The 27792-nt window shown below is 38.5% G+C and overlaps 1 protein-coding gene across 2 annotated transcripts; it reads right to left on the reverse strand.

Moving 5' to 3' along the window:
• Nucleotides 1-57: 57 nt before the first annotated feature.
• Nucleotides 58-27436, reverse strand: LOC103978832 (protein SPIRRIG). Of its 2 annotated transcripts, XR_671180.3 has the most exons (20): nt 26590-27436; nt 24173-24242; nt 24003-24088; nt 22247-22379; nt 22108-22164; nt 20768-20944; nt 16754-16945; nt 16570-16635; nt 15555-15669; nt 14222-15375; nt 13347-14034; nt 13149-13251; nt 11959-13058; nt 10232-11882; nt 7036-10077; nt 3478-3786; nt 3073-3379; nt 2794-2940; nt 397-1729; nt 58-294 (listed from the first exon to the last, which is right to left on the reverse strand). XR_671180.3 is itself a non-coding variant. In XM_009394778.3 (19 exons), exons 1-19 carry the CDS (start codon nt 26796-26798, stop codon nt 575-577), a joined length of 10761 nt encoding a protein of 3586 aa, XP_009393053.2. In that variant the 5' UTR covers nt 26799-27436; the 3' UTR covers nt 58-574. The 2 variants fall into 2 exon arrangements, 1 of the variants encoding a protein (XP_009393053.2); XM_009394778.3 differs by having other exon boundaries at nt 58-1729.
• Between the last annotated feature and the right edge of the window lie 356 nt (nt 27437-27792).

The following is a 27792-nucleotide window of genomic DNA, read 5'->3' on the forward strand; positions in this document are numbered from 1 at the left end:
ATGAGAAATAAAGCAGGGAAAAACATTCATCTGGACAAGGAGAGGGACACTGCAGTGGATGCCAAAATTACACCCTCGGCAAGAATGGAAGAACACCGGAAACCAACATTGTAATCGATCCGTGTTACAACAAACCCCTTCCTCAGCACCTGAATTTTCCTACAGCCCCAAAAACGTTTTATGCTCGTCCTATACAAATTTTATATGCATTGGTTTATCACCTATTTACACCAAAACAGGTAAACCAACATAGAGTGAATGGGATCCAAAAGAACCATCCCTGCCCGCGATGCCCTGCCAGAAAAAATAAAAAATAAAAAAAAAACTGGCCAAACCACAACTATCGTTTTTTTTCTTCCTTCAGCGCAATCATCTGTGTTTTTTTTTAGCACGTACCTGTATGCTTGTTACACTATGGGAGCTGCTCTGTGATCATGAACATATCACTGCATTCACTATGACTTCCAGGCCAGCCCTTGGTTGCTCTCGTTTCACTTAAATAGGCATCATGAAGTAATCAAAATCGTGTCATCAAATGCCAGCATGATTGATTCAACTATCATCACCCTCGAGGTCAAGAAGCTCTCAAGCTATCATCTGAGACGGTCCACGACAGCAAGTGTCCGCTCGAATCCCCGCTCAACAGCTGCTTTAGATCACTTGTAAGATGAAGTGCTGTGACAGGATGCTTATGTGACTTGAGCACCTTGTGCAGCAGCAACTTGTACTCGGGTAACCTCCCACTTAAATCCAACCCTCCCGCTCCAGCTGCCGACGACTTGCTCCTTCCACTGGCCTCATCTGTAGAACAATGCACCATGTTCCATACCTTCACTGCACCACTCTGGTGACCAGTCACACACCAGTTCGTGTCCTGCCAATCAGAGTGCATCGTGCTCGTTACCGATAAAATAAGATCCGAAGGGAGTTGCGAGGTGTTCACAACCGCAAGGCAGTCTCCGTTGATACTCCAAACGGCAAGCAGAATTCCTGCAGCAGTCAGAATAGTGCCTGTAAGTTCATTCACATGCACAGCCGACACTGGTGCCGGGAATGAAGGAAGCTGCTTCACAAAGACCAAGTTTGTTAGATCCCACAGAATTGCACTACAGTCTTCGGAGCCTGTAACAATAAGCGAGTAAGGCTGGCTGACATGGATGCATGTTATCTTGCTGGTATGAGCACAAAGGGCCCTCCCCAAACTCAGACGATTATCCTTGTCAAATTTCCAGACTGAAACAACACCGTCGTCGCCGCCAGTCACCAGAACCTGACCATCAAGTGTGACTCCAACACATTGAATTTGGTTACCACCATGAAGATTCTCGTGAGTGGAAAGAAGTTTATCCTGGTCATAGCTCATAATTCTCAAGCTTCTATCTGGGAAGCCCCACAATATGTACTTGTTGTACATCACCGGTTTGAGTAGGCTATTTGCCCCAGCAACAAGGATCTTTTCATTGAACGTCACAATCTGAGATATGAAAGAAGAAGACCGCCGGACTTGCTGGGGGAGGAGGTTGGCACTGTAACGAAGAGGATGAGGGGGAAGTTTCCTGTCCGTGCGTCGCTTAGCATGCGGCTTCGGGAATAACTGCTTAGGTGTCTGACCAAAATGATTTATCTGGGCCAGGATTGAGGCTTTCATGGTGGGGTCTTCAACTGAATCTATGTCCACATTTCCTTCATATGTGTAGTGATAGAAAACATTAGTTGCTTCTTCAGCTGCCTGTTAAAGTCAGAATGGAGCAGATAAGATTAGTTGATAATGCTTGTAAAATGGCAGCTTAGCTTATTCCATGACTAGTTACAGGGCCATTTCTGTAAATCAGAGAAAGGAAAAGCTATTCTATATACATATATTTCTCTTTCTTTCCGAGGCACTGGAGCATTTCTGAAAATGGTGCAACCTGTGGTACGGCGGCAGCAACAAATTCATTTGTTTCGTTTATTTATCTAATATGCTAAAATTGTCTCATACAAAATGGTAGCCCTCCAGCCTACGTCTTTTTCAGAAACAAATCTCTATCAGATTTTGCTGACTTCTTCACATGCAGAAACACTCAAAAGTGTCCACACATTAGCTACGCCGGACCTATTCACAGGAGAATTAAGATTTTATGTACACCTAACAGCTTGTTTCAATTTAATTCACCTTGTAAAAACTTTAGAAATGGGACCTAATGGTCAAATGTTTAAAAATTTTGAAGTTTCCACAGTCAGAATATTTCAGTATTCTCAGCAACATAGAAATGACAAGTCAAACAAATAAAAAAAATCTAATAGTTGAGTAACATGATTGAATTTTCCAAGTCTGGACAGTAAATTACAGTTGCATTAGTTTTTATCAATTACAAAAAATGTTTATGGGCCAAAATATCTGAAATAGTACAAATCTCGTACCTTACTGATGTGGTCATAAGAAAATTCAATGGATATTAGCTAAATTGAAAAGGATAGCCAGCAAATGGAAACAAAAAAGAAATAGAGGAGAAAATAATTGGGAATGGGCAAGACGATAAGAGCTTGCTTAATACAGCTTAAAGGCTTCTTTCAGAACATTTACATTGGGTAAGGCAGTTTGGTCGAACAAGGTGATAGGGCAACCGTTGTACATAGTCTCGGAAACTACTTCCTCCACTGGGTAAATAAGAAAAAGCTTCTCCAAGTACATATAGTTTTTGCATAGATAACAAAGTCAGCAAGTTGTTTTGAGCCCATAAAACAAAATCAGAGACCATCATGTTCTATAAATTGCTACTGGAATATTACAAGTCTAGAGATTATACCCACCTTGCCTCTTTGCTTACATCCAAAGATGAGGTCTATCCAGTGATGCAAGTTCTCAGAAACATAATCTGATTCCAAGGCTTCCCGGTGCTTCCTTATGAACTCTCTAGGACTGCCTTTGGCCCAAGGGGGCAAAACAACATTACCAACCTGAGGGAAAAGCCTCGAATGAGTCTCATTGCATAGGTGCAAAAGAATAATACTCACCAGAGTCGAGGATAATCTGTGTGCAGTAACATATTGCATTGGAGAAGACAAAAAATCTAGACAATAAAATTTTACCTTTTCACCAGACTGTTTTTCACCCAAGTCAAGATTAAACCGATTCTCCAGAAACTCAGGCATGTAAAAGAACTCAGGGATCAGTTCCTTCACATCTGACGTATTACTCTTTCCAGCTGCGCTTAACCATGTATCTCTCACACTATTAAATAAACGGTCTGCATGGTCAAACTGCCCACCTTGTAATTTCTGGTTTTCAGTGCTGAATGGTGGCAGCCTAACAAGATAGAAAAGAACAATTCCGGCACTGGAATAGTGAGAACCATAGTGAAACTTGGGGACATCAGGATCATCCCAACTTTCATATCTGAAAATACACAAAAACAAGTCAGAGGGAAAAGAATTTTGAGGCGCGTGCTCTGGATCAGAGCAGGTAAATTTAATGGAAAGGTAATACAGACTAACCGTTTCCTGAACTCATCCTCTCCCTCTGATGTTTGGCATCCCATTGGTTTATCGAGTTTACGAAATGTGCAAGGGTTTTTCAAATCCAGAGTTTCACTCTCATAATCTGCAAGAACCCATGGAAATACTGGATATTGTGTAAGATCACTATAGCCACGTCCTGCGAGAGTGTTGAGGTGCATGAGGTACTGAAAGTTGCTAATTTCTCCATTTTGCCATCTTTTTGAAAAGGATTTGGCCATAATCTTAAAAAGGCGGCTTCCCTCATTGCCTTCTTGTTTTGATGACCCAGATATTGTTGTGTCCAGCCTGTCAATTTATTCTTTCAGTGCTTATGAAACTACAACTTCAGAGCAGCACATAAATAATAATTATGGTTAAACAGAAAGACAAATGTAGCACATGTTAATATAAAAAACTACCATCAATTTGAACTTCAGATGCATCATAGTCATGTAAGAGAAAAGAAACAAAAGACAATCACATTTTTGCAAAATTAACAAACAATGATTCGGGTAAATATAGCAGATAACTTGCATCATATCAATGTTACAGTTGAAAAACTAAATGAAATTGCATCCATGATTTCTTCAGGAAAGTAACCCCAACAACACTCCAACTTAGACAGCACAATTAACTTCTTGTTCAACTGCAGATATTGTAATATGCAGTAGACATTCAGGAATGTAACCACAAATATTTATGACAGTCACTCAGCATTTCAATTTAGCTAGATAGTTCCTCATTCAGCTGTAAAACTTGTACCGTGCAGTAGGCATTTTATTTAAGCTGTTTCTCTTCTTATTTTTGCACAAACCAATAAAAAATGCTTCTTATATTGGTGTCTCCTCACAATGTGTTCATAACATGTCAGCTGATTCCCTGTGATACATAGACCACCCAATGAGGTTACCAAGGGCACATCTTCATAGTATGCATAAATCCTTTACTAGAAGTGGCAAATTTACAAAAAAAACACGCTTTAACTAAAAGCAAAAAGGCAGATACCCAATTGCATATCTATACATATAACTGCATTGGAAAGTCAATGCTTCTTATATCACAGCTTCATAGACTCCATAAATAAACCTACTAGGATGTCCTTTCAAAAGATGATAAAACAGAGATCCACTAAATATCAGTTGGATGAGGTGTTCTTTTACAATATATGAGAAGACTGACCAGTACAAAGATAGACAAATGGCAATGCAACACAAGAAGAGGGAATTTCTTAACATTTATAACGATGGGATGAAGGGATAGTCAAAAATTCAAAGATTAGACTGATAAAAGGGTCCAGCTTCCAAAGAACAGCATAACCAGCTTGCCACACAAAGCTTTCAGGAACAAAAACTCCAGGCTCAATTTTAATCTGGATGTCATCTACGAAGCTAATAATCATAAGCTTACAGTTTCTGGGTGTTACCAATATTGTTCATGTTCTACATTCCTTTCTAAGATACCTTCCTCATCTAGAAAAATTTCCACTAGTTTGGAATCACTTGAGATTTAATGCTTTCTTGGGAAAGAAATTAGAAGATAAATCTAGATAGAAAGAACTACAGTGACATATGAAGCTGAGAAAATACTTCAAAGCAAAGGAACTAGAATGCTACTAGTCTAAGGAATAACTTCTGTTTGATCTTTAGCTTTTGGAAAGAGTACATGAGACCACTGAAGGATTGGTTACTAATTAGTGTGTGTTTCTACTTGTTTGCATATGCCAGCATTTGCTTATAGCAAAAGAACAAAATTCCGATTGGTTACTAAATAGTGTGTATTTCTACTTTGCATATGCCAGCATTTGCTTATAGCAAAAGGACAAAAATTCCATTACATCTAGCCCTTAGATCTCATCATTGGATTAGCATGCTTCAAAGTGAAACAGTTGGATGTCACCATCATAAGTTATAACAAAAATGTCAGCTCATAGCTCTGGAGACAATGATAATCAAGTTGTAATTGTAAAGATATTGTGTTTAGGTTTTCTCTAGCGAAAAAGAAAATTCCATTAGATCCTGCCCTTAGATATCATTATTAGATCAGCATGGCTTCAAAGTGAAGTAGTTGGAAGCAAAATTCGTAATTTCGTACCGTACCGGAGTATCGAGCTCAGCTCGATAAGATACGATACGAGTATACCGAGCAGTATGCTCTGGCATACCGATCAATATATATATATATATATATATATATATATATATATATATATATATATATATATATATATATATATATATATATTAAAGTTTAAAAATTAAGAAAAAGGCAACGTCGCTAAGGCTTCTTCTCCCCACACGGATGAGGAGAAGTCACCGACAACGCCAAGGCCTAGTTGCCTCAGACGAGGAGGCGACATCTCATCTGCGGCATCCGACGAGGGAGGGCGACGACGAATCGAGATCATCGAGGGAGAGCGGCACCATATCTCCGGGTTCTCCCTATTCTTCTCCCTCTTCTTCCTTCTCCCTTGGCTAATACCGCCCCGTAGTGGGCGGCGACGATCGAGATCGACCATCACCAACCGATTTCTAACAGGGCGGAAACAACCCCAATCGATAGTACCGCCTGGTAGCGGGCAGTCCACGTACCGATTTGCTGACGGACCAATACGTACCGCTCAATACGGACGATATCATTCGAAATTAAAAACCCAGCTTGGAAGTCATCATCACAAGTTATAACAAAAAGATCAGTTCATAGATCTGGAAGCAACAACAATCAAGTGGTTATCATGAAGCTATCTTGATTAGGTAGGTGCTCTAGGAATGGCAGATATAGTACATTGCCAAGTAAAATATAACATGGTGCGGTTAAAACTCATTTACAGTAAATGAAATTTCAGGATATTCCAAATAACAATGAGAAAATTAAGCACAATTTGCTCAACCTACACGGACTCAATCTCTTCAGTGTGGGCAAATTGAGAATAATTCAGTCTTTTACAATTTTATGAAATAATAACAAAATTGTGCTGAGTCTTGTCAAGGAAGATGTGCCTATATCTACAAGAATCAATCTTAAAAATCCACTCAAATAATCGAATGGTTATTCTATAAAGCTACAACAATGTTGATAATGCTGTTAACAGTGGCAAAATATGAACAAGAAACCAAACAATAACCTGAATGAGGAAAGGAAATAAAAAGAAACCACATACATGGAAAATTTTCTTTTTGAACAAAGATCCAAAAAGTGCATTGTTTCCTCTAATTATATGAAGATTCTGAATAAGAATGAGCTAGAAACAAAAGATGCAGAGTACAAGAGTTACTTTAATATATCATTTTTTTACTTCTTATGTAAAGATGCTACTTTAGGTGCTTTCTACCAGGACATCTCAATCTGCTTACACCTGAAAATGAACCTACTGCTTGTCAATGATTACATGTATGATTTGAAATAACAAGATCAACAATTAAAATCATACCAATGATGAAAATAAAAGTTGATTATAGATTCAGTATTCTACTAAATGGAGCAGATAGTCTGAAACTCAGACAAATAGAACAGAAAAGGGAAGAGAAAGAAAGGAAGATCAAATGGCTTGAAAATTACATGTTATTCCGTGGAAGATTCATTGCAACCAAGTTTTTGAAGACTTCCTCTCTCTCCTTTTTGTGAAAAACCAGGAGATCATTACACCCATCCATGCTAAATATCTCAATAGCAACAGGACGAAGCTGGTAATCACGTTTCAGGAGTTCGTAGATGCTATCAAGCTTCCACATGTGCCATGGATGTGGTAAGTTACTACTGCTACAAACCTTCTCCTTTCCCCAAGCACCTCCATTATATGCCCATGCTCTTCCACCAGCCAATGTCTTAACCTCCACACCCCATGATGAAGAGGACTTTTGCTGGAACTCACTGCTCCCTGAAACATCCTTTTTCACACCCAAAGCTTGATCAATCACAGATAGGTCATCCTCACTTATCTTTTCGCATATGCAGCCAGAGTCATCGATATAGAAGTTCTCGATAACATATAAGCAGAGGTCCCCTATAAGAAATATACCATCATGCTTGTCAAGGCCTACAACACGTTCACAATTATACCTGAACCTTATCTTTTCTGAAGGTTCAAGAAAAGGTCTGATGAGATATTCACCATTATCAAGAAGTTCTTTCTCTTGCTTCTCCTCTGGAGCTCTCATATCATCAACCTTACAAGAAGATGACTGCCTTGGAGTGCCTAGTTCAGATTGTTTTCCCTCTGTCATCTGAACAGAGGAGCTTGATTTGACGCCAAACTCCATAGCAGAGTAAACACTTGGTTCACGCACACTGCTACCATGATCATCATTCCATTCAATCTGAGTAGATGCCAAGCTTTCAACCATTAAACCATATTTTATTGAGGACTCCTCACGGTCATCACCATCATAGCCCTTCTCTGGAGCATCATCTGATGATAGATTAAAATATAAATCTGACTCGGATCCAGATGTACCCACACCATTTTCATGCTTTTCCTTTACCAGTTTTGACTCCTCCAGCTCAAAACCTCTGGCAAGGGCATTCTGAATTGTATCAATTTTTAGTTTGCTACGCTCAAGCTTTTTACGCATCCGATATGGTCCTTCAGTAGGACAGAGCTGCCATCCTGGTTCCAAAGATGCATGCCGTACAGGAAAAATCCCTCTTTCATGAACAAGTTGCTGAAGCTGAGTTTGCCACTCACTTTCAGCATGAAGAACCCAACCATACTTATCCTGACGAATAGCTCTTAGTTCTGTAGACATTAGATCTCGAACTGATTCAAGAGCATATCTCCGCTCATATATCTGTTCCCAATGTTTTATGTTTAACTTTGCAATATCCCGTGCTTTCCTACCCATTTCCCTCTTACGACGGACTTCCATACCTTTAATTCTGACACCAGGAAACTTTTCTGACCCGGCCACATATTGCAACCACATGATAGATGAGCATTGTTCCAAGACTTTGTTGATGGCTTGCTCAGAGATGTTGAACCAGTCAAAAAATGAAGAGGGGCTTCCCATCGATAACATATCAAAACCACCATGCAAAACATCCAAAGTAGGCCCTTGATTTGGCTTTGATACAAGAAAGTCTTCAAGTGCTGACCGACGATGTAATAGCAAGTACTTGATGATGTCTATGGCCTGGTTTTGAGTGGTTGATCTCTTGTCATGTAGAAGAGCAATTGAATTTGTGCAGAGACAACAAATCAGATCAGTGTCAAGATTGCTTGGGCAGAGTATCAGCCGCTTGTTAGCAAGTAACAGCTGCAAAATCATGCATATATCAACAGTTGACTCATCTTGCAGTCCGTTAAAAGATAAACCCTTACTCCTCTCAGATCGAAATCCCAAAGCCAAAAGCAGATCATCTTCACCAATGGACTTTAAGAATGAAGGCAAAAAGCAGTACATCAAAATGCGATTTGTGTTTTTTAAAATGGCATGAATATATGCCTCAAGTTGCTTGCTTCCCCTTGCAATGGACAATATTCCTTTTCCAGGTGCTGCCTCTTCTACATGACCATCTTTATTGGCAAGTTGTAACATTGACAACAGAAACTCAAATGTTCTAAACACCCCAATTGGCTCAGGAAAAGATCCCATATACACACGATCTACAATCATCCAGCAAAGAGAATCTAAGTTTACAGTCCAACGATTCTTATCGAGCTTTTGCTCATCTTCATCATCACGCAACACACGCCTTTCCAGGAAGTTCATCAATCTACTAAGACACAATCCTTGAAAAACTAAAGTAGATTCAACATCCACATAAAGTGGAACAGACTCTATAATATTCTCTACAAACTGGGTTGCTTTTTGTTGTTCTGAGACAATATCAGCAAGAACTTCCGCAATGAAATCTAAGACAGCAGTAGCTCCTGCAGAGCAAGGACCACCACCATAACCTGAATCATCAATTTCAAGTAATAGCTTTGGGTTTATTGGAAAGAACATGCTCACGGCAGATGATTCATGTGAATTTGTTCTTAAATCAGGAGAGGAATCAAACTCATTCAAAGAAAAAGAAGATCTCATTGATGGAGAAGCAGTTAATTTTGCTTTTGCATCACTATTACTGCTTGTGCTTCCAAGCCATGATGTTAAAGCAAGAACGGGAGATGCACTGGGTGTTGCTGTAGATTTCGTGTTTGATTTATCAGACAGGACAGGAGAATAAGGCATATTCAAAGAGGCAGAACTATGTGAATCAGTTGGTTGATTGAGAATCTGAGTCCCACTGGAATCAATATGCTTTAAATCAGGATCATAAGAAGAAACAGAGTCGTGTGTGAAATTTTGCTGATCAGGACTCCGGAGAGCTTGGTCAACTTCTCCAGTGAGAGAGTTCTGAGGATTTAAATTTGTTTCATCGCCTCCTTTTACTTCAGCATAAGCTGAAGGATAACAGGGTGACCCTTGCATATCTCCAGAGCTAGTACTCTTTTGTTCTCTCGGAAAGCTTACAGTGCTCATGGAAGTTTTCACAGCTTGCTCATTCTCTGGAGGCAAGCTAGAGAATGTATTTTCAGAATCCTCATCATCGATATCATTCTTCTCCTCTGGTGCAGCAGTAGTGAGATCTTTGGCCATCTTTAATGCACAATCAGCCCTGGATAAGAGCACTTAAGTCATTAGGCAAGAAAAAGGAGATCTTTAATAGAGATATATAGTACAGAAAACAATAGATAAGTGTCAACATTTCTGATGAAATTAAATCCAGATGCTAATAAAAATAGATAAGGGTAGAGCAGCTGGCACCGAACCTTACACATGAAAAATATAGATCAACACAGGTTTCAAGAAAATCTGCTCGTCTGCACAGAGCAGAGAATGGTGGACATGTTTTTGCCAGATCAACCATGAACCGCAATATAGATGTAGCTGCAACAGGCGCCCCTGCATCCCCACCCATTAACCGTGCTGCATAAGTCTTGTGCAATAAAGCTTCACCTTGAAGGTCGCCAGCCATATCTGACGTTGCTTCTACAAGCTCTGCAACTAAGCTACCATTGAGAAGTGACAGTTTACCATCTTGATGAGCAAGCATCGACTGCATACTCAATCTATCAAATGTGGCTTTTGCCATGGCAATCACTGTTTCTAACAGGTCCACAAATTTTAATTCACCATAATTTCCATCATTCGGCAAAAGGGCAAGGAAGTCAAGCATGCGGACCTCAGGCACCCTTGGATAGACAGCTTTACCAAATATCAAACAGAAGACGATATAGTATATTTCAGGAGAATCATGAAAGCTTGGAAGAACACGTGACAACCCTTGGTAGCCACCACTGCTCCGGAACTTGAGAGCAAATGTAGGAGAAGAAGAAAGACAAACTCCTAGAAGTGTCATGATCCATCTCATACTAGTTGGATGTACAGCTTCATCAAGAAAAAAGGCGATCAACTTGGATGAGACAATCTTATGCCACTGCTCGAGCAACTCTTCAGCATTAATAGTAACTTGTAAATCAATAAGCATCTCCAGTAACATGTTCCTAACGATAACATGCTTTCCCATAGTCTCTCGAACGATCTGATTCCCTGGAGTCAGTTCAGGTGGATCAAATGTCATTATAACAAATCTGACCACTAGTTCTAACTCAGAAGCTAAAAAACCATCCTCCAAAATGACACCAAGTAGTACTACCAGCTTTTCTAAAACAAGAACTTCCACATCACCGCGTTGCAGAGTCACTAACAAATGCTGAACCAGGTTGATCTGACGTAAGATTGTCAAGTTATGATTTCTGTACCAGTGCATGGATACCATATGTTCAAGAAATCCAAGGACTGCAATTTGAATTGAAACAGGAGCAGTAACCCATAATGTCCAGTCTAAGAGAACATGCTCGACCATGTCAGCATTTGAAAGAACAACACAGTTTGAGTTTGCCTCAGACATATCCGTATTTTCAAGTTCTGAAAGATGACTGAAAGAGTCCTTTTGTGCAGAGAAATCATCAAGATCTCCATGTGATCCAACTGAAGAGATTTCATCAGAAAATTTTGGCAAAGAAAGATCCTCAATACTGGCTTCTGGGGAAGTTCTGACAGGGAAACTCAAAGCCCTGTTTGCTCGAAACTTCTGCGGTTCAGAAAAGGAGGCTTCACATGCTGCAATACGAAAGAATATGTCAAGTGAATGCATGTCAAACAGTGACATCCTGCGGTGCAGAAAAAGTGCAAGTAAATGGTATCCTTTCAAGGTTTGCATGTTCTTGACATTCTGTGGACTCTGATGAAGTGAGCATGCAAGTAACTCCAGTGCCATGTGTAACATGTCCTTGGTTTCAGCAGCCTCAACAAGAGCAAGAACAACAGGGATTCCACCAACAGCATGTATACTATCACTGATCATGAAGTGATTGCAGACGTAAATATCTCCAGAAAGACGACCATAGCGTGGTATACCTGCAAATCAAAGAAATACAATTACTTATCACATTACATGAGAACATAAAAAGTTTGTCGACTGTAGTCTACATACCACCAATAGGCGAAGCAGCAGCTGATGTTGGATCAACAAGATTGAGCAAAGACAACGTTCCAGAAGTCCGAAACGCTTCTGAGGATGTTCCATCAAAAGCAAAGATGAGTTTCTTGCCAGAAAGCTGTAAAGAAAGATTTGTCAATCTTTCCAAGTCCCAAACAATTCCACTGCAATCAGACTTAATTTCTCCCAGCTTGCCAGAACTATCAAGTCGTTGTGAATTGGAAGCCATGGGCGACTCAGCTTCCAAAGAATCTAGTATGGCCATGCTGTCCCCACCACAAGCCTGGTTCGGGACAAATCTCAGAAGATCTGTATCCTGGAATAGCCCTCTGTATCCTCGACCAAGAATATACATGAAGAAAATGCTACCTGATGTGAGCACCTCCTCAAATAGGTAACAGCAACGAAGCCTCCATGATAAATCACTCACTTTTGCGCGAGAAACTGGTGTACCAAGAGTAACCTGTAATGATTTACCAACAGGAGATAGTGAGTAGCCAAGCTTTCCGGTGTGAATAAGCTTTCCATTAACATACAGATATGCTACACTGGCTTGGAATAATCCTGCTAATGCATTAGGTTTGCTATGAACAACTGCAAGGTGATGCCACCTTCCTTCTTCCATTTCTATTCCAGGAAATGCCAGTGAGCATGAATTGCTTGTGGCTAGAGTTAAGACACCATTATCTTGGAGGCAAATTTCTGCATATAATGTGTTCCCATCAGTCATTGCACCAACAGAAAAGATACGCAATATCTGTCCACTAGAAGCATTTCGTTTGCCAGATCCAGTTCTGGATGCTTGCTCTGATTCTTTAACTTGACTTTTCAGTAAATTATGGTACTGAAACCAACAAACAAAAGAATAACCGGCTGCTGGAGGCCATGTTCTTTCTCCTAAAGACACCTGGATGGATGAATGACCCAATTTGCTCATGTCCATCTCAACATATGGTGCTAGGGAAACACTATCTGATCTGATGTCTTCCATTTGAACTAATTTCTCCATCATGTCAACAAGAAGTTGACCTGAATTTTTCAACTTTAATAGAAGAATATACCTTAGAAGAACTCGAAGCTCAGAGGAAGACAGCCTATTACCACAAAAGTTATATGTTACTCCAAGAAAAAAAAATGAACATTTAGTAGTTAGACAGCAATGAATTTTTAATTACTGAACTAACATGAATGCTCCTAGAACTTCCACAATCTGCAAAGCATGTGTAAGTAGAGGAGACGAGCCTTCGAGGAATGGGCTAATTGTTTCCAGCAGAAGTGCAATGCATCCTAAATAATCAACCGACCAAAAATACCATGAATTACACTATATACTGCATAGGAGAAAATTAACAAAAGCTTTATGGGTTTTTTTTTTGCCTTACCAACAGAAGTCAAGTTTTCCTGATTGAATGGACCAGCATGAGCAAGTTTCTCAATAAACTTCAAAATATCCAATTGCACTTTCGGAGTAAAGAGCAACAACGAACGTATCAGCACACCCACTGCACTAGCATTGTATATCCGCTCACTGTCAAACCTAGATATACCAAGAGAGACAGTCAAGAAAGAATTTGGCTCGTCCTCTGACATATCTAAGGAAGGTTTTTCCCCCTGATGAACAGCAGATGGTGGAAGAACTATCTCTAGTGCAAGCTCAAACAACAACTGGATAACATGTTTCTCACATTCCACACAAAGCAAACCAGACTCACAGAGAAGATCATAAAACGTCTGGGATGACATAATTGCATGAAGTCTCAATCGGTTGAGAGCATTATTGGAGACCCCAGCAGTGATGGCTCGCATTAGAAAACAGAAAATATTCATGGAAGATTGAATATCTGGAAGCTCAATGCTCTGAAAACTATGTAGGGTGGTTAATAGTAAAGAAAAGCCTGTGGCATCTCCAAAAACTCTTTGTGCTGAATTATTTGCCCCAAGAATACGCCATAATGCGCCTAATATGTCACATGTTGCTTCATTTTGAAGTTTGTATTGAGATCCAGAAATACTTGTGACCATCCCACTCTTGAGGATCTCAATGAGTGCACCTAATTCTTCTGGATGGGCCTGGTAGAAATAAGAAGATAAAAATGAAAGACTATTTTTTGTCTAATAGCATATCAACCCTTTAGAAAGATAAAAAAGCACTTTTGTGGTTGTAGAATAACAGTCTTCTGGGGAAAAAATGCAGCACATATAAGTTCCAGGTGAAAATATTCATCTATATCAATCGCAATCATAGACTATTGCATACCTGAAGAGAATCTTCAATAATCAAACAAGATAGCAGCCGCATAACACCAGAACGATGGCAATCCGATATCAAAAAGGGAAGAATGATGCTGACCCCATTGGATGATCGGAATGATTGTTGGTTAGCTTCAGCTCTCCTTAACAGAGAAAAAAGACAATCCCATGCTATAGCTATGGTACCCTCATCTTCAAATACAGGAAATTTTCCTGAACCAGAACCTACTAAATTGGGTGAAGAAAGAATGGCATCTTTGTTGTCAATGTGTTTTTTGAAGCTGCTAGAACTTGACTTTGTCTCTAAACTACTATAAATCCTGTTTTGCTGCTCTACACCAGAAAAAGACTTGTGTTGTTTCAGATCATCTAGTAAAACCTCCAGAACACCAACCTCCCTCAGGACTTTCTTGAACTTCTGGTCAAAGGACAGGAGCTTAACAAAGAAAGCAAGTATAGTATGCTTCAGACTGGCAGTAATAGGCTGCTGTAGAAGGCAGCAAAGTGAAAGCAATTCTTGTTCAGGAATACAGTTCACAACAGTCACAGCATATTCTAATATTTTTAGAACAATCTCCTGTAACGAATCAGGAAAGCCTGCCATATTAAGTATGAAGAGGGGCAAGGTTCGCAGTTGTTGACACAACATGTAATTGTCAAGATGACATGAAAATATTTTGAACATTCTATTCAACACCTCTGCCTGCAGTTCGACATTGTCAGCCTTCAGAAAAATATCTTGAAGCGTCTGTATGGCTTCAAGATCTTTAACCTTAGCATTACCTTTCTCCTCGTCATTAATTCTATCGAAAGCTGTAAGACTTCTATGGCTTGTACCCTTATTTTGAGTATATTTTGAAGCTTTTCCACCAGCAGATTCTGCAGGTCCTGTTTGTGCTAAATTGACAAGAGCATCAAGTAACCTAATCAATGCTGGAGAAAGGTGGGATGGCAAAGCAACATTTTGGCTTTCCGGCTGTACCAAACTATTAGCTGCATTCTGACCATCAAATTGAGAGGACTCTTCATATGACAATTTTGAACCGACTGATTGAATAGTCTGACTCTTTTGCAAGTTGGATAGTGTCAAGGCAAACTGAACAAGAAAATGATAGCCATGTGCATTGTGTATATCTTCCCTGAGCCTAATGGAGCCAGCCTCTACAGATAAAGTAAAAAAATGTATAGCATTCAAAAAAATTATCAGCCTAACAAGTTACGGAAGATAACCAATTACTTTCAGCTGAAAATAGCTTCAATTTAGCCTCAGATAATATTTTTTTGATGGATCTGAACGAAACATAGAACAAATGAAGCAAAACTATGTGAATTGAGATTACCAGGTCTATGTGATAATTCAACACATTCAAGTAGCAAATCTACTATCCCCATCGTGTAAGCAGCATCACCCTTCTCAGGACTGAAATCTTTGACAGCCATCAAAAGAACTCTAATCTAAACACAAGAACAACATAAAGCACCTGATAAGATGACATGAAATCCAACACATCTTTTGCGAAGACTAACAAATTGATCAGTCATTGAAAGTGATAAAATTTTGGAAAAGATAAACAAAGGGGGTATCAAGAAAATATCCGATAAACTGCAGCACCTCCAAACAAAAGATCTGACAAAAGCATGACTGCATCAGCAGCAGTAAAGGATAATCCAGATGTGACAACCAAAACCATGATAAACTATGCCAAGTTTCTCCCACTTTTCACTTTCACAAAATGATCTATATTGACTACAATTTTTATAGATCTGTTCTCACTCTTTGTCAACTAAAATGCTAATTTTAAACCATCTTCATCAGATGCGTAGATACATGAAAATGAACTATTTAATGTTGCTGTACATGATACTTACATAAAATAAACTTTTTTAAACCATCTGTATATGATAGTTGGGACTTATGGCTTTGGCTTTGTTGTTGTTGTTTGTATATGATATTGCAGAATTGGACACAGCATCTGAAATGCTAATACGTGCTCCACTGACACAAAATTACCAAGTTCTGACACCTCTTGCAGCCTACTTTTCTCCAAGTTCTTTTTCGCTAATATCAAACTCATTGAAATAGGACAATATGTCAAGAGATATTAACCTTCAGATCAGCAAACCACCTAACGACAATCTTTATCATGTCTTAAATATGTAGAGTCAGATGTGTTACACTAAGCTTATACAAAGTAACACTGAAACTAAAAAATTATCCACAAATCCAATATATAGTTTTTATTTGCATCATATAAACATACAACTGTCTTTCAGTGAGATTAATGTAAACAATGTGACATTTTGCATAAAAAGTGCCAATTTAGTACCACTAGGTGAATAAAGCAAATGTCATACCAAGTGATGCTTGTGTATATATTTTGCTGTGCTGCCATTGTCATTGACAAGAAGAAGACCAAGTATCTGTACCATAAAGAGGTACAAGAACAAATTAATCATATAAAGATGCATATGCAGAATTGCATCTCAAGTTATATCCATAAAACTTCCTAATTCCTGTCATGCATGAAAGGAACAAAACCTGCATGGCATGTCGATGAAGTTGAATTGTATGCAGAGGAACAAGACCATCTCTAAATTGGGAAAATACATTCACTGAACCATTTGCAACCATATGAAAGAGGAGCTGAAGTGAATCATCTTCAATCAAACTTTGCGCAGCTGAAGGATGGCTTGCTAATGCCTTCATGATATGCACTATACTTCCTTCTATCTGAATGAAAACCAATCATAACAAACCTATTAGACCATCGCATAAACACACCAGAAGTAGGAAGAACTGTGCAAGGATGCAGTCGTACATGAGTTTCTTACTATTAACTATCCCTATGTGTCTCTTTCATGATAGTTTCTCCATTTACAGTGCTCCTTGTAAACTTATTCTCACAATCTAAGCATGCATGCCAGTTGTAAGGATACAGTACATAATAGTACTCCATAAAAATGCAAGCCAGAAAAGCATGAGAGCTCAAGGAGATGGGCCAAAGTTAGTTCACATACCAGCTTAAAACTTAGAACTTTAGGATGACAAACATAAAACTCGAGAAATCTCATATCCTAGTTTTCGTAGGGGTAACATGTTTGGCCTGCAATAAACTACTTTTGAATGCACCAACATGTACATTCTGAACAGATGGTGATCAGTAAACCACCCAAACCCTAAAGTGCAGATACTTTAATTTGCGTAAGGATCTTAAGAATTCAAATCTCAATCCAGATTCAGCAACTGGTCAAAAGATGCTCGATAACTCAAATGCGCAAATTTTACCTAATTACCATTTTGAATTCTGGAATATTGTGAAGATATATATTTGCTGATAATGGTATACATGGATATTACAACAGCGACATCAACAACAGCAAGCCATGATGTCCCAATAGTTTGGGATCACCTACATAGATCTCAACCATTGTGCTTTATACAAGGTATGGTTTGCAATTTTGCCTGGACTGTCTGTATCAATCAGTATTGACTGTACCAGTCTGTACCAACCAGTATTAAACGGGCCGTACCGAACAATATTTTGGGCAGCCTGGCCCAATCAAGTTAAAAAAATTGTCTTTACTCTTTAACACACACTCCCCCCCCCCCCCCCCCAAAATAAATAAATAAAAAAAATAAAATTGTTGGCTCTTTTCGCCATCTCATCGTGTGGAACATTGTGCTGACTACTGCTGCCCGATGTTGCCGATCCACCCACCACGCACCACATGCCACCGACCTCTTTTTGAGTACTCCTCCATCGCTTCCATCTTCAATCTTCTTCCTCTTCCCTCCTCACTCAGCATTTGATATCATGATACATCTCGATGCATTGTGCGTCAACATATCGTGAGTCGGTACAGTCATGGACAAGATGGATCCAAGACTGAAATTGTATTCTTTAAACAAGGTTTTTTTTTAGTTAAATCAAGAACATTGAAATCTCTTTTTGTTGTTGTTGTTGTAAGTAAAGTGTTTTTAAGTCTCTCTCCTATGTATCCTTGTACCATAAATATTAATTAATCCAGATTATCTAATCATAACAGCCATATATCCCCTTTAAACATGTTTATATCATGGAGGACAATTCTTTCTCATTTTATCCTTTATTAGAACTACACCTATTGTTCATGAATGAAGACATTTCTTTTTTATTGTTCCTAATAATCCACACATCCACTTCAACATTCTCATCTTAGTTATATAATTTTTTGTGCATGTTTCTTGTGCCCATGGTATACATGAATATTAAGAACTTAATATTAAAAAATAAGAACTTAATATGTAGTTTCATCAAATTGCTTCATTGGAATATACGTAACTTCAAGATCCTAAGGCTCAAGTACTACTACATTAGTATTCACAAACATGATGGATTATTACAACCCTAAGAGGATTTTTTTTGTTAGTTTATAAATTTCATTGCAATAAAGAACCATGCTTTCGATTATAACTTCTAACCTTTCAAGTTATTGCTATTATTGTATATACATGATGGATTCTTACAACCCTAAGGGAGAATACTTTGATGGTTCTTTCCAAAATTTCATTGAACCCTGAATTTGAAACTTGCAATAGAAAACCCTGCTTTAAAAAGTTTTAACTTCTAACCATTAAGTTATGTCTTTCAATGCAGGTCTCATTATGTTGATCATCTATAATTACTATGGAGCTGCACAACTTACCTAAGTGTTATCGTGATATCTCACGTTGTCACAAGTTTAATGGGTGTCATTCCTTCAGCATGAGAATATTCCCATGACTGACATTTAGAACTGGCTTGAAAGCATCACAAGACTTTTGGGTTCATGAGTCGACATCTCATCTGGCTTAATAGATGCTACCAGTATGGGCTGCATGGTCCCCTCATGACTATGGATACAGGCAGTAGTTTTCACTCCAAAGCTATGATATTTCCCACCAATCATGGGGTTTGCAAGAGTTTTGGTTTGAACCTAACAAATTTAGTTAAACCATCTCCTTAATATTGTAGATCATAAATATTGGTTTTTCTCCATCATCACATCCATTAAATTTTCAATTAATTCTTTATACTACCTTTCATGAATCAATGCTCCATTTTTCAGTTATCCATAGTCATTACTAGCAATGTGGCCTGGTAGGCTTGTCCCAGCAACTTGAATTAAGAATTAGATTTAAAAGGAAGAAGAAAACGTATGACAGAAAAGTGCCAACGTTCTGCTAAGTATGGAATGCCGACTTCTTAAATGGAGTGCTACCCATGAAAGAACCATGTGGAGACCCTAATAGATATGGAGTGCTACCCATGTAAATTCATGTGACATGCATGTTGAACCAAAACCATACACAATAGATAAAAAAGATATTACTTCAGTCAATCATTTTGTATGCCTATGTAATAAACCTACTACAGGCCATTTTTTAAAGAAAATAACAAAATTCAACCCATTTAAGCCCATAACTAAGACAGGCAGAGCTTATATTGACATGATGTTTATGGCATTTATGAGCTGAAATTCTCCAGTTAGTTATGACTGCAGCTCAAGTGCTTGCTTTCTCCAGAAGTATTTGTGCTTAGAGCTAAAGGCAAACTAAAAGTTTCTCATCAGGACTGTAGTTCCTCTCTTGTTATTCTCAGACAGTACACAAGCACTCTTGTCAGTGTGTCATACTTCTGGAAAAGCCACTTGTCATACTTCTGGAAAAATCTATTGTGAAGCACAGTTAGGACATGATAGATCTTAGAACAAAGACAATAGACGTCAAGACTCAAATATAGGCATTCAATAAGTTGACAAGTTTAAGCCAAGAAAGAGAATGCCACTGCCCAAGTCTTGAACATGCAAGGACCAAAAGTCAGAGGAAAAAAGTACTGTATATAGATTTCAATTAAACAGGCATACTATTTAAAATAAGACACACGCGCCAGACACTTTAGCAGCAGTAAAGATATGAAAACTTTGCCGGAAACAACATACATTCAAAGGAGTGCCATGCTCATCATGTACATGTTTGAATGAACGCTCATAATAGACCTGAAGGGTCCAAATGAAGTATATATTGCTGTGTAAGCAATAAGGACAAGTTAATAAATTATTATATATTGCCATTAAAAGAGAAACATGTTTTGGCTAGGCAGAGCACATAGCAACAAATCATAACAACCTGTTCAATTGTCATAACTTCAATTAGTAATTATCAACAAATGGCACTTCTGGACTCTCAGGATACATTTTGTTCATACATCCAAACAAAGTCAACAAATAATATATTAGATTATATTTAATCATATTTCATGTTGCAACGACCTAAACAATACACAAAATTCTCATATTAGAATCAGCTAGTGAGGGATTTTGTAATAAGCATAATATTTTTTTTCTTCTAGTAATTGGAGGAAAAAGAAATTAGCTGGAAAGCATCTTATTTTAAAAACTAAGCACAGCTAGATTGCCAACTTCTAAATAGGTTTTGTACCTCACAACAATAGAATTAATGAAAAAAAGATGCAAAAGCCCTAATAATTATAAGTCAGGAGCAGTATTCCTAAATTCACAAGGTTTAGGTCACCTCAAGCCGTCGCACTCGAAGTGTATCTATCGCATCCATCATTTTTCCACTTTTAGCTGATTCTTCTAAGGTGTCTACTTGTCCTCCTTTGGCCTCGTTGGGATTCAAAAGTGCATTGAGAATATGAATAAGACAGCATAGAATACCAGAATCCAACAGGGATTGCTTATCAATTGCCTGTTAATAAATAAAAATCACAATAAGATTGTACTCATTTTCATGTTATGCAAAAATATTTACAAATGTGCTTATCGGTGAAATGTTCAAAGTTAATTACCAACAGTAAAGTAGCTCCTGATACAACAGTGTCTGCTTAACTATGTTTGACACCATACAAAGTTATAAGTTTTTTGGTTTCCTTTATTGAAGGGATTGGAAGTTATAGCATTATTTGCTCAAAACCAAGGTTAAACTTTTCATACAATATTCTTCCCTTGGGACTCTTAAGAATTGGCAGCATTTACCAAAGTTAAAACAAGAAAAATTAGAATTAAAATGTTAAGTGAACTTTATACTCCAGCATTTGGGTTTCAACAGAACATTCAGCATTTAGGTAGAACATTCAGCATTGAATTAGGCTATTTATCTCATGAACTTCTAACACAATCAAGGATAATTTACCACACCCATGAGCAGAGTAAATGGATTAACTTGATCAGGTTTCTAGATCAATAATCTCAATAAAATAATTTTTGAACTTTTATGGTAAACTAAAAAGAACTAAATGTCAGAAATATTGTTTTATGTAAGACAAAATGTTGAAATGGCATTACGACATTGACAAGGATCTATTGATAATCTATCCATGTAACTGCACTTAGATTTGCAACGTGTGAAGTACTATCAACATGATGATATCCAATACTGCCAACATGCCAACATCTACTGTTTTTCACCAGCATTAAGATAGACAGGAATACATGTTAAATCAGATGGCGTATCCAAAAACAACCACTCGACTTCGCATAAATGCAGTCACATATCATCCAGAATGTCACCTTTCCGTTACTAAAATACAAGGTTGCCAGCACAGAAATCAGAACAATTAATTTATCCCAAAAATTACAACTCATCTTTCAAGCCAATTTAACAAGGAGATGAATTGTAAAAATTATGTTCCCGTCCCATCATCTTCAATATTTCTTTTTCTTTTCTCCAATAAATTCCTGGTCAGACCCATTTTGGCCAGAACAGAACCATTTTCCCTTATATTCTTACAGCACCCTTTGTTGAGAAATTAGATAAATAGAAAGTTCGTATGAGATAAATCAATGTGTTAGAGAAGAAACAAGATTAAATGCCTTTGAATAATTTAGTTTACTACAAGAATATGGACATACCCCGGTTACAAGAACTTCTACTGCATATAACAAATTAGAACCACGGCTGATCCCATCCTGCTCAATAAATAATTACTTATGAGAGCAGGCACTTTTCGGAATTAAAAATTCTGAAATAATCAGAAGTACAATACCACACCTTAACTTCAGAAAAGAAACTTATTATGTTTGCAACATTCAAAAAATTTCCCTTGCTATAGATTCTCAACTTTTCAACATCTGTCACGAAGGCTCTTCCAACAACAAAAGAAAATATGTGTACTTCTACAAACCTGTAATAAGAAGTTACAATAAAAATTAGTTCAAATAAAATTCTGTCCAACAATGCTTCACTACTCAAAGACGAACAAACAATATAACTGTGTCCAAATATCCAAGAAAATGTGATCAAAGCTATGCTACAGTTTGTTAAATATGTAACCAACTCCTAGTAGCAACTTTATATTGAATGAACATCCAAATATATTAAAGACAAGATCCTAAACTGCATGCTATTTGCTAATGTCATCCTTAAAATTCAATTTACATAGAACAAAAGAGAAAATATAACTATTAGAAATAATCTCTTAAAATTTAGCGATATCAGTCAACTTTATATTGGCCAACTTCTGAAGAAAAAAGGCAGTCCATTCTTCCAAAAGCAGACCACAGATAATTGCAGTTCAGCTCCAACAAAAATGAAGATCAAGAGTTGACACTAGACAGTTTATCAAAATAATTGCAAGGTATTATTAGCAACAAACCAGCAGAAGTTGTTCGAGCTAGCCAACATCTAGTAATGAAATGAGCCCAGCTCAAACTTGCATTTAACAGAGTAAATCTCAGAACTAGCTTATCTGAGTTTGACACAAATTTGTGCTCTTCAAAAGTAGTTTTAAACTGAAAATAACATGCCTTTTTAGTTTCCAACTTCGATGAAGATAAACTACACCAAACATGAGCAACCTACTCAAGTTTTAAATTTAATTCATTTGCCAAAGAGGAAAAAAAATGAAAAAGTCATTATTAAGCTAAACATCAAGGCAAACACATGTCCTCAAATAGTTCAAACATTTGACAGCTCTAACAGAAAACAAACTCTGCACTGAGTAAAGAGAGCAAGGAATGAAAAACTACAATCTAAGATGCACAGTTGTCTAGGAACAATATAGAAGACATGACCTTGAACTTCATGGTCAAATATAGAGCAACTGACCCAAAAAATAAAGATATCATAGATATACTTCTACACAGATCATATTCTACATGTAATGGTCAAAGCACTCAAAAGTCAAAAACCATCAAAGACCAAATAAGAAATAGACTCATCTAATGTCACATTTCTAAATCAAGAATACAAACATTTTGTGCCATGATGATTATGAGACAAGATTGAAGATGACAAAATTTTCTACAAAATAAAATGATGAAACAAAGAAGATCAACAAAGTGAAGAAGTGTAAAAGAAAAGGCTCAGTTTTAATAGTGATGCCCACAAATTGATAGACGGGATAAGTAATTCTGGAAAAGAGTTCCTTTTTATGTGGGGTTTGCTGATGATGGTGATCTGGGGCATTAAGAACTTGCAAGACACTATTTTCTAAGCATTGATGTAAAAACATACCCTAAGAGAACAGAGTAGCCACTAACAACTAGCAAGTACAAGAATATTTTTTCCTTGTAGAAAAATTCCACCGTGCCAAAAACACACAGCAGCTTCAAATTTTACAAAAACTAGAAAGAACTCAGCCTTACCATAGTTATCATTGGAGCCGCTTGTCTAAAAATGAATTTCAAGAAGAATAGAAACAAAAATTATAAGTATCTTAATTACTTGCAAAGAACACATATAGTGGATATAAGAAATGTGAATCTTTTTAATTGTTCAATCAGAATAATGTGAGAAGACCTCATACTTGTTAATTAACTGAGCTACATCGGATTGCTGTTTAATCAATCTACAGAATGTATCTACAGCCATATTTAGTGCTGTTTCTTTCTCCTGCATGGGCAAAAATTCAACATTAGCAGCTAGACCGAGACAAAATGCAATTACACAAAGGAAGAGCTAAAGTCTTGGAACAACCTTTTCAGAGCTGGAAGAACGAAAATCTTCCCAGAACTTCTTAAAGTCCAACTCCTGTTCATGTTTGCCTCTACATTTTGTAGTACAAGAAATAAAAAGAATGAGCAAACGACAGAAAATAAATTTGATTATTTTTAATAATTTACAAATCCAACTGCCTCCACATAGAACTTTAAAGGTCAATTCATTTTAACAAGTACATAACTTGTTCTTAGCAAAACAAGAAAATGAACAGAACAAAATGCAAAAAAAATCGGAAGAAGATACAGAAAGCATTCCCTTTAAAACAATATAAGCATGAGAATCATGTAGATCTGTTAGCCCAAAACATTCAATGAATGCAATTCATAAATGAATGTAAAAAAGTTACAGTGACTTGAGAGTATAATATTTTGATTTCCAAGATCCTGCAAAGTGCACCCCCTAACAATACACAAACCTAGTACAGACAGTGACTTGAGACCTTCACCGCAGATCATACAATTCAAGGTCGTGCAAAAATGTAAGTGATAAAACACAGTTTAGATTTTAAATGGGGTACCTAGAGTGGAGGAACCAAAATTTTCTCATATAGTACAGACAGGAAATGGACTAGAGTGTAAACAAATTATGATGCACACAAGCAGTCAAATCTGCAGCACCGATGGCTTTTCATATAAATTACAGATTTTAGCAATCTCAGTTACACTGAAGGTAACTTAGAGGCGGCGGCTCGGCTTCTAGTTCGCCGCGTTCTTCGCCGAAGGCTGGAGACGCCTGCGGCCTTTGACGCCTTCGCCGAACGCCGCAGATGAGGAGAAGAACGTTTGTTCTTCTCGTCTGACGCGACAAGGACAAGAAAAGGAGGCAACGTCGCCAAGGAAGCGTACGCCTCCTTTTTTATATATTTTATATAGATATATATGTGTGTGTGGACCAAGCGGTACACCCGTACCATATCGTACCGAGCAAAGCTCGAAACATCGGTACGATACGAAATTACGAACCTTGTATCTCATAACCCCATATCAAATTCTTGCATTTAAGGGTACAAAATTTGATGATAACCTGGTTTGAATTATTTATTTCATTTAAAAAAAACTTGATCCTGAGTCAAGATAGAATTATCATGTATAGTTAGGATATTTTATTAGTTTTAGTGCACCTTTAAGTCATTCACTTTTATTATATTGAGTTGAACCGTGTAAAACAAGTAATAAATTCATCAAACTAGCCAAGCATCCTATGATCACTACAAAAAATACATATTAGAAATTGTGTAACAATCTATAAATAGCGAGTTGAGATGAAGGCCTCTCTCATCTCTGCAGCCTTGATGTCACCTTGTTTGGCAATGGTTGGCATTAGAGCAACTATTCCTACATTTACTTCATTGCAAGTGGATACTAAGAAACTAAGGAAAACAGATAATGACACTCAACTTCAACAAAATAGATATAGGATTGGAGGTGGATGGACACATTGTTGAGAAGATAGAAAGATGGATCAATTAATCGTCATGATTGTATATGTCAGAAACAATACCAATCTTCTGTTAAGACTTAAGAGTGCATGTCTTTTAGTCAATCACCGCATAGATGACTTCATATTAGTCAAATTTTTTTTAAGTTATACAGAACCATGTCTTTCAAAGATGAAGTAAATCATGCTTTCCATTATCATACTTACTCTTCTGATTTTGTCGACATTTACAACCAGCAGAGCGAAACAACTAACTATGTGTGTCCACCAAAGAATCTGTGAGTGCTGGCCTTTGTTATCTTTGGAGTCAGCTTTTACTACTTCAGATATATTTACAGATTACAAGCATAAAAAGAATTCCTCCTCTCTTCAGAGAGAAATAATTGCAAGAATTCCTACTTCTCTTCTAAATGCCAATGCTTCTTGCTTTTAATGCCAAGACATACATGTTGCACATCTATTTGCCAAAATTGGCATGGATATCCATTTTACCTTTGTTAAGTAATGCAGAAAAATCGCAAATGTGATTTGTCAAGTTTATATCGGAGGTGTATACCAATCAGTATCTATTTGTTGAATTAATAAATAGATACCCATCTAACATGCTGCTTATATCGGAGGTGTATACCAATCAGTTATTTTTGCAGTTTGCCCATGACCGTAAATATATAAATATATTGTTCTCATGACACTATATGCGGAAAGAGTAGACAAGTTTACTGCATAGTTTTCTCCATGATCTATCAAAAGACACTTTGCAGCATAATTACAAACACCATAAGCCGCAGATGCCTAACAAGATAATTTTGAGATTATTATAAAATCATCCTCAACACCAATTGTGAGCCTTTAGATCCGATAAGCCCAACATTTCTACAAGATCGCACCGCTTAATTGCATTACCACGCACCAGAAACAAGAACTTTAAAGTTGGAGCAGAAACAAAGAACCCATACCTCGCAGGGGAAGATTCGGGAGAACCGTATACCGACGCCGGGGCCGACTGGGGTGCGCCAGCTCCACCATATTCGGCAGCGGGCGAGAACGAGGGGGATGGGCAGGCTGAAGACTGTGTTTGCGGCTGCGACCCTGAGAGCCCGACCTTCTCTCTGAGATCCTTAAGCAATGACGACCATTTCATCGTTTTCCGTGATGACTGGAACATGGGTGGTCTTCATCCGAAGCACCCGCGGCCCCCGTCCCTCCTCCCGATCAAACCCTAGATCCGAATCCCAGCTCGAAGCAAACCCTCCCTCTTTTCCTCTCCGTCGCCTCCCGCCTACGGCGGCTACGGATCCCAGAACTGGGAGAAAGACAAAGAACGGATGGAACAACGAGACCAAGGCGTCAGCTGGGGCGGGCGGGAGGCGCCGGATCTCGCCGCTCTTCTCCGTGAAATCGATCGGGATCAGGTCAAGAACGGGACCTTTGGGCGGATAAGGATTGGGTGGGACATCTGCCTCAGGAGAACGACGGCATTCGACGCAGAGATTGAAGGGGGAGCGCGATGTCCGCTGGGGGAAACGGAGACCCGAGTGCTTTTGTCGTCCTCTCGCTCGATCGATCGATCGATTTCGTCTCCGCGCAGGAGAGACTCCAAAGAGAGATTTCGGCCGAACGCGTTCTCCCTCCGTCTTTATTTCTTCCTCCTCCTCTCCAACCTCCCTTAAGAACCCTACTAAATCGCCGTCCAACCCGGTGCCACGTAGGAAGGGTACGCCGCCATGTGGCAACGCGGAGGAGCCAAACTCGCTCCTTCTCCGATCAAGCTCACGACTCAGGCCAAGACAGCCGGTGTCGGGCGTCACCCGGGTGGGTGGTTCGCCGCGTCGGATCGTCGTCTCTACGTCGCGAAACAAATCGTACCCAGAACAGCGCTTTCGCTGGAAACGACGTGCGGGCCTCCCTGCCCCCGGTCCGCGGGCCCCGCGGCCCCCTCACCTCGCAGCATCGGACGCAACTCCCCGCTCTGCTCCAGAACTTGCAATTCCCTCGATCCCATCCCACGTCGGGCTTTACGTTTCGTCCGTCCGGTTCGGTTGGCCCCGACCATGGACCGGATCCCAGGGGATCTCGGCTTAGCGTAAAGACAAGGATTAGGTTAGCGGTAAGGACAGAGGGTTCGTGGCGGAAGGGCTCGGTCTTTTTCGTATCTGATT

This window comes from Musa acuminata, chromosome BXJ2-3, assembly GCF_036884655.1.
Source record: "Musa acuminata AAA Group cultivar baxijiao chromosome BXJ2-3, Cavendish_Baxijiao_AAA, whole genome shotgun sequence".
Taxonomy (NCBI): domain Eukaryota; kingdom Viridiplantae; phylum Streptophyta; class Magnoliopsida; order Zingiberales; family Musaceae; genus Musa; species Musa acuminata.

Bases quoted from the DNA above. Each gene is read 5' to 3' on its own strand.
- LOC103978832 (XM_009394778.3), bottom strand. From the start codon at position 26,798: ATGTTCCAGTCATCACGGAAAACGATGAAATGGTCGTCATTGCTTAAG. The intron at 20,945-22,107 runs GTATGTCCATAT...ATTTATTAACAG, and splicing joins TAGAAGTTCTTGTAACCGGG to GCAATTGATAAGCAATCCCT. The intron at 10,078-10,231 runs GTTCGGTGCCAG...GCTCTTATCCAG, and splicing joins CTATATTTTTCATGTGTAAG to GGCTGATTGTGCATTAAAGA.